A 12,322-nucleotide genomic window follows, 5' to 3' on the forward strand; every position below is an offset into this window, starting at 1 on the left:
TTTTGCCCTTTTCGGGACAATTTTTCAATCGTGCCGACTTTCAGCCTGATCATGCATCGTGCATCGTTTAGTGTACAGGGGGGCAACCAGGGGCGATCAGCCTCTCACGACCACCTCCCGATCAGGAATCATAAGGTCGGGAGAAAATTAAACATGTTTGAAATACAGTGGGCCGTTTTGGGCAAATCGCTCAGTGGCAAGGCAAGGCAAATTTATTTGTATAGCACAATTCAGTACAAAGACAATGCAAAGTGTTTTACATGATTAAAATATAGGAAAATAAAACGGAATCAAAGCAAGTAGGAAAAAAAAAATTTTAAAAATGCAGAAATGAGTTCTGTTTGTAACATTGACAGACAGTAGTAGCCATGTTTGCCCAGCCACATCTTTGTCAAAATACGTCGTTACCTTTTCTTTTTAGGGCTTTCAGCACAAAATTGCACGAATTGCCAAGGCAGCACGTTTCACTCTAGTCGGCTTCATATTCCTCCTCTACTCATTTGGCTTCCGGATAGATGAGTCCCAGTCATGCCATCTCACTGCGGAGCTTTGTCCGATGTGGTTTTTTTAGACATGTAGTGTGAGCAGGTACATCGGATCAGAGCGTTGGGCGGCACATGCATCGTGAGCTGTGAGCTGTGAACTGTGAGCTACAGCTGTGTGCAACGACTGAACAAAAATCGAACAGTGTATGCCCGGCTTTAGTAAGAGCAAGACATTAAGCACATAACAAGAAGGATGAAAGTTAAGGAATGTTCAGATCGAACAAAAATGTGGCAACTATAGAATTAGATGTTCATGTTAATCCAGTCAAATGGTCGGTTCAGGAGTAACTAAATAAGGATTAAAAATGACACGTTTCAAGCATATATTTCTTTTGCAAATATAGGCAGGTTCAACACAAAGACAGAGTAAAAAGAAATATTGCTGAAGTTGAAAAATCTGACCTTCTCCATTTATTTCACATTGTGTTAGTTGCTGTGACATGGGGTTAACCAGCACAAGAGAGATAAACTTATTATTTTGTTAAAAGCTAATGACACCAAGTCATGGATGCAGATCCTGTTGTCTGGCTTTCCATATCACATAAAGTGCAGTGACTCACTCTCAGCCATGGTGAGTTGCAAAGAAAACCAAAGCCAGATTTTGTACCTCAACATGTATTGTGACCCATGGAGCACAGAATATGCTGTAACACCGGTAAGGCCGGGCATAAACTGTACACTTTTTTGGGCCAATTTTCCAGTCTTGCAAGAATTTTTTTGATCGGGCAGAGTTTCAGCCTCATTATAGTCCTGCGATGTGTAGTATACAGGGGGTGATGAGGGGTGGTTAGCCACTCATGACCACCTCCCAATCAGGAATCCTAAGGTCAGGAGAAAATTACAAATGACTGAAATCTAGTCGGCCCTTGTGGGGTATTTGTGAGCAAATCCTGCTGTTGAAACAGAGCTACACGCCAATTTACCCGAACATCACTAACTGTGCATGTGCAAAAATGGGAGCTGTTCTTTTTCCTTTCGGACTGATGAGTCCAACCAGCGTCATCTCTCAGCACTGAGTCTGACATGTGGTTTTTGGACGTACAGTGTGAGCAGTTAGGTCGCATCAGGGTGTTGGGCCATACAGTGCAACTACATACATCATGAGCTGTGAACACATAAACCCTGTGGTTTCAACGTACAGTTTGAGCTCTGGCTGAGTACAACGATAGAAAATATCATACAGTGTATGCCCAGCCTAAGCAAATAGACAATCCTCCTATTTGATGATAGACACGTGGTTGGAATTACAGCAGTGTCTGCAATAAGGAGCTGAAATGTAAAGCGACCAAGACCAGGCGACCCTCATGGATTTTGAAAAGTTTGTAACACCTTGTTTGAATCAATATTGTCTATGAAATGAACACAAAATGTTGCTTCTGTAATGCAACATATGCTAACTGATGTAGAACATAACAGTTTAATAATTGTTTCTTAAATGGAAATCCGAGTCAGAAATATTCCTATTAGTTGATCTACATTACTAAACAATTGCAGAGAGGAACACAAGAGCAGGACAATTCTATGCAGAGACTGCAGCAAACTAAATGCTCTTACCTTCAAATAATTCACAGCTTTCTGGACATCCCAGTTGTTGTTCTGCAGGGCCGTTTGACACTCTGCTATCGTCACGCCGTGAACAGCCTCCTGCACCTGAAATTGAACAGCAGCAGCTTGAAAGTCCATCTACAGCCAACATTCTGAGGTCTAATTTTTTTGTGTGTGTGTTAACACCAGTGCATCTCCTTTTGATGAAATCAAATGTATTGACATCGCATTAATATTTAACAAAAATGTTCAGACCAACAACTGACTCACTCTGAGCATCTACACCGATCACTGAGCAGCACCACAAGTCCCAATAATATATCAGCCTGAATTTCACATCAACTAAAAACTTTAGAAACATAACAGTGAAGAAGTTGTTTGATGGGGAGCCAGAGGTTTAGAGTTAAACCCATAGATGACAACAATCACCAAAATTAAACAAAAAAGAAACATTGATGAACCACCTAGAGTTCATCTGTGTCTCACATTGATCTCCTCTGCTGTGTATTTTACATATAGTTCTAAAATCTCACTGCACAGCTGGTGTAGTATCGTCAAAGATCTCCATATCTGCTTGATCAATGGAGCGCCTTTGGTTTTTTCCACCTGCCTCCAGAATAAAGAAAATGCATCTATGGTCATTAATAAAATCAACTTATAATTGAAAAAATAATAATAATAATCTGAAAAATGAAGACCATGGAGGTCAAGAACAGTAGTTGATTTTAAATGAGCTTCCAGCCTCCTTAGGAATCAAACTCTGCTTGCTAACCTTTAGACCACCATAAGTAACCCCCGTATGCTATGTTTCTCAAGCAGCTGACAGATAACAGAGCAGATAGCCAGACTAATTAACCAACTAAAGTCAGATTATTCACTCCTTGCTACATGCGTGAGATCAATGGCGTAAATATCGGTAAGCAGAGACAGCAGATGTTTACGGGCCCACAACCTCTTAGGGGCCCAATCACTGACATCTGGTGGGTCCCCTACGCAACTGTAGACGAGGACGTCTCTTTACAGATGTGATGGTGCAGTAGGCATCTACCTGAAATTAGTTTTTTGGAACTTGGGATGTCTGTATCATGTGGTGGTGCGCTGTCACCAATGGTTCCATTCAAGGTGCTCAGTCACCATTTTTCCGGGTGCGATGTGTTCATATACTACTGAGAATTGCTTAATTGTTTCTTCTTGTCCGATTTATGAAACTGTTGCCGTATCCTGAACCGAGATAATGTTGTTTACAAGCCTATTGTTGTGTCGTTACGCCATTGGGTGACATTATTGGGGTATGAAAACCTCAAGTAAAAATACCAGTGTTATAGAATCCAACTACACTAAAACACAGAGTAACTATATGGAGTCCAAGAAGCTGATATTAATTTGCTACTAAGGTCACCTAACTGATTTTGCTCTGGTCTGCAGCTGGGTGCTTTAGTTTTAAGCATGATGGGTTGATGATTAAAAGTTAGCTTGGTAAATTACCTAATTAAAAATAAGATTTGTAATTACTAGCAGTGCAGAGCTACAGAGCTTAAAATTGGTAGAACAGCAAGTCCTTTTTTAAAAAACTTTCATTATATACAAATTAAGTTGCTCATAGCATTAATAAAATTAAACCTTGGCAATATATTAAGAGTTGAAATTTTTATGTATTTTTTTTTTTATCAAAACAGATCTAGGATTATACTATATCATTTATATCCAGATTATCTATTGTACATTCCTTTTATCGACCCCAGAAGGTTATTTGTTACTTGTTTCTTGTGTTTATCTGCAGATGTTTATTTACTTATTTATTCATTTGAGCAACAGATTTGAGCAACAGTTTGACAAATATTTAACTAAATCATTTCTTTTATAGATGTCCAAAATATTTTTTTTAAATGTGCCTAAGTCACATTTGTGACAAAGCTGATTCAGAAGTGCTTTTTATATAAGAAAAACATCAAGATAATATTGAATATTGCCACTCAGCTATAAGAATGTCAAAATATTTTTCTTAATACATATCACCTAGCCATAGTTATAATTGCATTTTTTTCTTTCCTATATTTATTTTTGCAGCAACATTAGAAATAGTTTGGATTCATTGAATGAAGCAGCCAGAAAACACTATACATATTGTCATATATTGATGCCAAAGATTTGTAAAGCCAAATTTCTATGATGGCCATCTTCAACCAGTTTATATGGCAATGATCATATAAACTTACAGAACATATGTAAAATATGAATGGAAGTCAGAGTAACTGTAAGAAAGAGTAAGCAGTATTCTTTTTAATTTAAAATGCAAACTGTCCTATTTTTATTTATTTATTTTTTTTGTTATAGCAGAATATAAAACCCTGCATTGAATTCTTTTGTTTAACAAAATTCAGAAAATGGTCAAAAGAACCCTACATGAGATATGGCCTGTTCTTTGTATTTAACTTTACTTAATATTTTAGTCCAACTCAAAACCTGACTAATAAATGACTTCTTGTGTAGGAGCAGGTTCTTTTTTAAACATTAAAACGTTGATAAAAAGCAGATGGTTATCTGGTTGAGGACAGCCTCAGAGACTTACTTTACAACAATTAATCACAGAAAAATTCATCTGAACATAAGGTCTGCTATAAAAAGCCTTCTCCCAGCACAGAAACACCTCATCAATCACAGGGAAGCACATGAAGAACAAAGACAAATGAAATACTAACTTTACACTTGAATCAAGTGTTTGAGAAACAAGCTGGTAAAAAGGATCATAAAATCTGAGCATACCCTTTGGACTCTGTCCAGAGAGTTCCCTCCTTCCTCTGTCCTGCTGCAGGGAGAGTTGACCAGTGGACCTGTCAACACGTCTGAAGACACGCGAGGGAGACTAACTGATGTCTTCATCCCTGATCGCGGTGTGCCGTTATTATGGCAGAAGAAATTAGCCTTCAGTTCGCCCGGCTGGACGAGCCCTTGCCCCTGAACTGTCTGGTTTGTGACCACCATTGGTCTCACAGTTGCCATGTTCGCTTGCCGCAGGTGCCTGTCCTCAGGAGCGGCAGCGGGGACGGTCTCAGCCTCTTTGAAGAACCGCTCAAAGCGGTCGAGGTAAGGCGGCCTCTCTGGCAGGAGGTAATAGTGCGTGCTACTGACTTTCTGCCCGTCACGGACGATGGGCAGGATGCAAGGACCCCTACTAGCATTGTCCTTACCCTGGGCTTGGATCACTTTGGGGGCAGCGTATTTGGGGTCTGAGGCAAAGCTGTGTGTGGTAGGCATGAGTTTACCAGGAGAGGTTGAGAGGTAGGAGCTGTAGGTGTGTGCCGTGGAACAGGGGGAGTGTAAGGCCTGGTGGGTGGAGGGGCTGACGGAGCAGATCCTCTGCTGGAGGGAGCCCACCACGGCACAGTTTGGGCTTGGAGTCCGGGAGCCCGGTTGTGACAGAGGGTCCCTGGGTGGGATCTGGGGCGGTGGTTCGAGGGTTGAAACACTGTGCGTGGGTTCGGTTGGCATCGGGGAAACAGACAGGTCCCTCGACCAGCGAGCAGATGTGTAGTCGCCCCTTTTTATTGGGCGAGGGGGGATTGGAACACGTGGGGGGATCTGAGGTCTGTCCTCGCTCTGACGGTCTTCCTGGGAGCTCCGAGTAGTCTGAGGAAAGAAGGCTGATATTTGGGACAGCTGACCAACACCCCCCAGCGGGACGTTGAGCTTCTTCATGCACTCCTGCTGGAGTTCTTGGAAGATCTCTGCAGATTGGGAGAAGGATGGGGAGGCAGTGTGGCCATGCTTGCCGGAAAGGAAAAGGTTGTCCTCCAGGACTGGTCTTTCTGTTCCATCCAAGATGAGAACTTCCCTTTCAATTAATTCTGAAGAGTTGGTTCCTTGGACTCCCTGGACAGCCGTCTGCTCATATTCAGATTGTTGCTCAAAGCTGTTGATGGAGCTCACCTTCAAGGAAAAAACAAGGTGAAAGTTAGTAACCTTTATTAGCTATAGTTGAGCAAATACAAACTAGATTTTCAGTGTAGAGCTCCAGAGCAGACTGGGAAGGCAAGATGCTCTGAAGTTCAGGTAATAGAAAGATGAAAATTCAGACATGCATGCAGGACCACTGTAATGACAGATCACAGAAAGAGATTATCCACAGAAATAAATCCAAAAAAAGCATTTCTGAAAATGCTTTTTCATTTAAAATATAGTAACGATTTGCTTCCATAGGATGAATAGCTGCGTAAATAAACGGGTGGTACGGTTTGGGTAGTGACATCTCAAACTTCTCATTTTTATTATCAGATTACATTCATTGAAATCATGGAAGCCGTTTGTTTTTACCGTACCTCCATGTCATCTTCATCTTGAGCTACATCATCATAGGCAGGAGGTGGCGGTAGGGGACGGGCGTCCCAGTCTACCACAGGCGTGGGGTGAAGTGGCCGCGGCAGCCATTTAGACGGACTTTCAGGCGGGGTTTTGTCCAAGATGTTGCCCGCTTGCAACATTAGCTTAGCCAGCACAGGATTGTGATTTTCAACAACAGGTGAAGGGGAGGGTGAGGCTGAGAAATCCTCCCCAAAGTCAATGAGGGACACATCGCTGCTTGGAGTGTGGCCTGAGCTCGTGGTCCTGCCACTCTGCTTGTTTGCAGATACCCAAGCAGCTGGTTTTAGCTTGAGACCTTTGAGTGAGCCAGTTTTCCTCAGTGATAATCTCCTAAGCGCTGCTGATGTGGAGTCCTCCTCTTCAGTTACCGGATCATAGCAGGGTTCTTAGGATAAAAACAGAATCCAATCATTATTCTACTGCATCATGTTTCAGAATTAACAACTTCAATACCACTTAGAGAACACCTCACACCAAAATATATATGAGACAAACGGAAGAAAACTTTCACTTAAAGCACAGCAAGGATGCATGCCAGCTGAGGGTCGGAGAGAAATGGAACATGATATTAGGAAGGAGAGACTGTGAGCGGACAGAAGCACTGCAAACCTGACAAAGGAAGGCTAAAAAAAACAAAAACAGTGAAATGTACCTTTGAGGAGTGGAGCAAAGAGGGAACAGAGAAGACAGGAACAGTGGGTAAGAAGCTGCTGAGAGAGACCTGACTTACTCTTGATTAACACTGTTGGCTGGGGAGGGCGGGGGGGCGGCTCCTCTGCAAGAATAAAATAGTCTCAAAGAAGAAACAAAGATAGGGAAATGGTAGCAAGAGAATAAAAAAAACAAGGGTTTAGAAGAATTCTGAGGGTTTTTTTAGGTCAGAGGAAACCTAGCAAAGAAAATATTAGGAATGCTGAAACGTCTCAATTGAATCCTAAAAGCTTTGGTTTTAAAAGGGCAAACTGCTCATTTTGGGAGGAAATTCAAACATGTCATATGATGGGAGAATACAAAGAGCGTTTTAAATGATTAATGATTTTTAAACTGCCCTCATGAGTCCCCAAATTAGCAAACAGAGCCCACCTGTGTGCAGTTTGATAAAAGTATGAATGCAGCTGTTTTATGAAGAGAATAGAGAGAGAAAGCTGTGGACGGAGTTTAATGCTGGGATAGGATAGAACACTGAAGGCGGATCGTTGAAAATGAACAAAAACATCTGAAAGTAGAAAGACTGAAGCCCAAACAAATGCTATGAAGCGCAGCCATCCACCTTAACCAGGGTTCTAAAAACCAAATATTCCAAAGAGCCATTTTTCACCTTAGTACAACTAAAAATTTAGAGTAAAAATTTAAATTTTTTTTTTATAAATATCTATGAAAGGAAATGTATTGTTGGATAAAAAAAACAAAACGACTATTTCATTTTTATTTTTAGGTTTTTAAATAAAAATGTAAAATAAAACTTTGCAAAATGAGGCTGAACATTTTCAGTCTTATCCTCTTTTGGAGAGATCATTCCATTAAAAATGAAAAAAAAAAAAATGCATAACTATACAAAAAAATAAAAATAAATTTATACTTTATCCAAAGTGCCATTTCCCCTTAATACAACAAAAAATTTAGAGTGGCAAACATGCAACAATTACATTTTTTTTAATATACATATCTATTAAAGGAAATGTATTGTTGGATTTAAAAAAAACTACTGTATTTCATTTTTATTTTTAGGGTTTTTTTAAATGTAAAATAAAATTTGGCAAAATGAGGCTGAACATTTAAAGGCATAACTATACAAAAAAAAAAAAAAATCAGTTTATACTCTATCCAAAGAAGAACCATTTCCAACTCAGACCTCAACTGACAGTTTAAGGAGAGAGAGCAGTCACAGAAGCAGCCTCTGTGTCTATGGTAACAATGGAGGAGATCCAGAGACCACATCATAGCATACCAAAGATACATCATGCCATGTGACATCATGTCCTCTAAGAAATATGGTAGTTAAATCATCATGCTTTTCTTTGGGAGGGAAGCTGGCTGAATTGATGGGAATTCCCTCCAAGAACTGCAGCAAGACATAAATCTTAAAAATCTAGACTAAGAATAAATGGAAGCTATTTAAATTAAATCATAACTAAGTCTTGAAGCAGCCCAGTCAAAGAGTGAACCTAGTTTTAATTTTTTTTTCTAATCCATTAGTGCACACCCTAGTTTCCATATTTTAATTCACAATTTGGATGACTTGTCAAATAAAATCAGTAATAAAATAACTTAAGCTTTATTGCTTTTATTTAGTAAATTGTTATAAAAGGTTGTGAATACTTTATGGCAGGGGTCTTCAACATTTTCCAGGCTAAGGACCCCCAAACTAATGGCGAGATGGAGCAGGGACCCCCCCCCCAATTATATATGTTGTATGAAATTGTGTTATATCAAACTGGTCCTATAGTCACTCTATTACAGATTGAGTAATGTAACGAAAGTAATTTCACCCTGGGATTATTAAAGTATTTGTTATTCTGATTCCCGGTTGATGGGACAGGTGTTGTGAATGAAAAGGTGCCCAGCTTGAAAGATCTCCTGTGTGTCGCTGAATGAGTGCATTGATTACTAAAGACATCTTCTGCCTCTATTTATATGTTTGCTACAGTGTGTTGAATTCGTGTTAATGTGGATTTAAAGACGTTTCAATTAGTGGACAAATTTGCAGGGGGGAAGGTCGAAGACCTCCGATTTATGGCCATGTTTGCGGTAAACCAAACAGTTCTCAAAGAACAAAATCCTATTTTTTCCTACTCGTCTAAATCCTTCAGCGTGGCAAAAGAATGTGACCCAAACCCACTTTTAGTTGGTCCGGGCAGCTGAGTGGGCCGAGCAGCACTGAGGTCCAATCCCAGGACGTCAGGAGGATCCATGGGATTCCCAAGGTATAAGCTGAAAGAAAGAGACAGCCAGAAAGAGTCATTAAGTGCAGAATCTGTTTCAATCACCAGATGGATGTTTTTCTTATATCACAGCAGCGCCATCTGCTGAACAGAAATGATCATTTCAGAGAATAGGGCTTTTGGAAGTTTGACATAAGAAAAGGCTGTTTCTTACTCATCAATCCTATCAGGGAAGCCCCAGCAGCGCTGAGGGTTTGTGTCTCCATGACCTGTGTGGATGAAGCTGTTCTTCAGAGGTCTGCTGATGTCATGCGCTGACAACCCCGCGACGGACGTCACCACGTTCCTGGGGAACTGCCCCACCTTAAGGGTACGCTTGTTCTGTCCTCGCCACCAGTAGTTCTCAGCCCTAAAGCGTACAAACTTGTGAGGAAACTACCAACTAGTCAGGAATCATAGAGTTTGCCAGTTTGCCAACTGAACACTGCAGAGTCATCCTCACCCACCTCCCCTCTATGATGGTGATGACATCATTGACTTTGATGTGAAGTTTGTCAAGTTCATCAAAGTCCTGTAGAGCGCACATGTCAGTGGGCATGGTCTGAAAGAGACACACAGAAAGACGCCTTTACAAGCTCACTTAGGAAAAGCTGCCCTCAACCACCACTAGATGGAGCTCATGATTCACTTGAGCAAATGGGAATTGGTCTCTATATTTATAAAGTGTTGGGATTAACATCAGGTAAACATTTACTAGATGAAAACTCAGCTTCCTCAGAAGGACATCCTACCTCAAGTAGGAACTCCCGCAGGTTGACAAAAGTGGGTCTGTCGCCTGGTTTCTGAGCCCAGCACTGCAGCATAACATTGTAGATGTCCTGTGGACAGTCTTCTGGCTTCTGAAGCCTTTCGCCTTCTTTATCAATTTTATGGAGAATCTTTTTTTTTTTTTTATCAACATAAAAAAACAAGATAACAGTAAATATGAGTTGTTTGAGTTTAAAAAGCATTTCAAAAAAGGTTGTCTGGTTTATTATCCAAGTTCGTACCTGGCTGCCATTAAGGCCCAGCCACGGCTCCTGGCCATGCGTGAACATCTCCCAGAGAGTGACTCCAAACATCCATGCATCTGTAGCATGAGAGAACGTTCTGGTCTTCAGACTCTCTGGAGCACACCTGAAATGGGATAGGGGTCAAACCACAACACTGAATGCAAAACCGGTAACATTTATTCCACGTTGTGGAGAGTGTGTCAAAAACGAATTAATTATACTCTGATCCAATTGCAGCAGCACAATCCCTGCATAGGCAAATCTAGAAAATGTACTCTTCAAATTAAATGCATTTGTGAAGTGGAGAAATATGTGTCAATCAAATCACCGGTGGCACAATTACTGGTTCCCAGAAAAGAAATAAAACGATAGAATTTTGAAGGGGTTATTTTGATAATTTATCAGTTTCTAGGAACCTCTGCCTAAACATTGCACGCCACTTTCCTGAACTTTAAATATGGCATGTAAAACACGCCATTTGTTTTTGCTTTTGTCAACCACGCTGGTAAAGGACCCATATCTAATCTGCCAATGAGGACAGAAAACAAGATGTGAGAGAAGGTAAGAAATTCCTAAGGATTATCAGAACACCTTCTGTCTCCTAGGATAACAAATGTACTTTGAAAAACTCTACTAAATATAAAAGATGATACTAGGATTGAGTGTTTAGGGTTTTATTGATTTACGAAGGATGGAACATGACCTTATGTGGAAGGTTAAGTAGGGTGGGTTATCTATGAGGCTGTGGGCTTGTTTCTGCCCTGGTTAAGTGCATGGCGTTGTGTCCTAAACTATGAAAAATCTGATTTTTTCTTTAAAAACGTAAAATTACGTTGGAGATTATGGGACCATTCAACGGGATGATGATGATGATCTACAGCTTATGGTTAAATCAATACAGTACTGGCTCACCAGAGATAAAATCTTCTTTTATAGCCATGTACAGTACAGCTTAACAAGATAGTGTTATGAAAAGGTTTAGTATCAATTGTTACTCATTTAAGAACACTTCATTCATATATTACAACTACAAAAAACTTATATTCAAGTTTTGTAATTTGGATAAATAAGGCCTTAATATATATAAGAAGCAATTAAAAAACGTAAAAAATATTTTCACAGTCTGAGGAAACTAAAATTTTATAAATAACTCCCTCCCTGTGAAACTTTTGCTTAACAGTTCTTTCAAAGCTGTTGCTGCTGGACCACATTTTCTCCTTCGGCTAAACTTTCAATAAATATGTTATAACCTTTGAACATTATAGTCATTTTGTATGAATGAATGAATGAATGAATGAATGAATGAATGAATGAATGAATGAATGAATGAATATTTATTTATTTCAGACAATAATATTAGTAACAAAAAAAATAAAATAAATAAATAAAATTAACAAATATAAATGAATCAAAAGAACAAATAATAATAAATAAAACAATTCCAATTTCAGAAATGATCAAATAATAACAATGATTAAATCAATTTCATAAATACTAACAAATGTGTATCACATAAAAAGTGAATGGTAAACATTAATTTAAATTTCTTGTTCCGATTCGATTTAAATAATTTGAACATAAATAGAAATGCACTAAACAATGTTTACCATTCACAAGCATTATATTTACCCTAATGTCTGTCATTGATTATTTCTTACTGTAAATTGTCTGAAAAGGGGTATGAAGAAGTATAACTTATCTTTCATACCCCTTCTCCCTCTAGTTGCACTGAAAGCAACCTAAAAGTACCTTCCTGTTTAACATCTATGTTTTGTTGTTATTTGTTATTTTTTTATTATTTTTTTTATTTTTATTTTTATTTTTTTCACACCCACATACATATACATACCCATTTACATACCAATATTTACATGCACACACACACACACATGCCTACCTACACACACATCCACCTACCTACACACATGTAAGATTCTAA

At 39.3% G+C, this 12,322-nt stretch overlaps 1 protein-coding gene across 8 annotated transcripts in view; it reads right to left on the reverse strand.

The window, feature by feature from the left end:
- tnk2b (tyrosine kinase, non-receptor, 2b) overlaps nt 1–12,322 on the reverse strand; it is an 81,302-nt gene that overhangs the window by 11,638 nt on the left and 57,342 nt on the right. For 5 of the 8 annotated variants that reach the window (XM_038278883.1, XM_038278879.1, XM_038278882.1 and 2 more), the window contains 9 exons: nt 10,381–10,507; nt 10,123–10,269; nt 9,838–9,932; nt 9,546–9,740; nt 9,289–9,380; nt 7,102–7,224; nt 6,407–6,834; nt 4,854–6,017; nt 2,100–2,195 (listed from right to left, as the gene is read on the reverse strand). In XM_038278883.1, coding sequence (XP_038134811.1) covers nt 2,100–2,195; nt 4,854–6,017; nt 6,407–6,834; nt 7,102–7,224; nt 9,289–9,380; nt 9,546–9,740; nt 9,838–9,932; nt 10,123–10,269; nt 10,381–10,507 — 2,467 coding nt within the window. The remainder of the gene's footprint in view (nt 1–2,099; nt 2,196–4,853; nt 6,018–6,406; nt 6,835–7,101; nt 7,225–9,288; nt 9,381–9,545; nt 9,741–9,837; nt 9,933–10,122; nt 10,270–10,380; nt 10,508–12,322) is intronic. The other 3 variants (XM_038278885.1, XM_038278886.1, XM_038278884.1) reach the window with 2 other exon arrangements.

The sequence above is a fragment of the Cyprinodon tularosa genome, unplaced genomic scaffold, assembly GCF_016077235.1.
Source record: "Cyprinodon tularosa strain WSP-4 unplaced genomic scaffold, ASM1607723v1 ctg145, whole genome shotgun sequence".
In the NCBI taxonomy this organism is placed as follows: domain Eukaryota; kingdom Metazoa; phylum Chordata; class Actinopteri; order Cyprinodontiformes; family Cyprinodontidae; genus Cyprinodon; species Cyprinodon tularosa.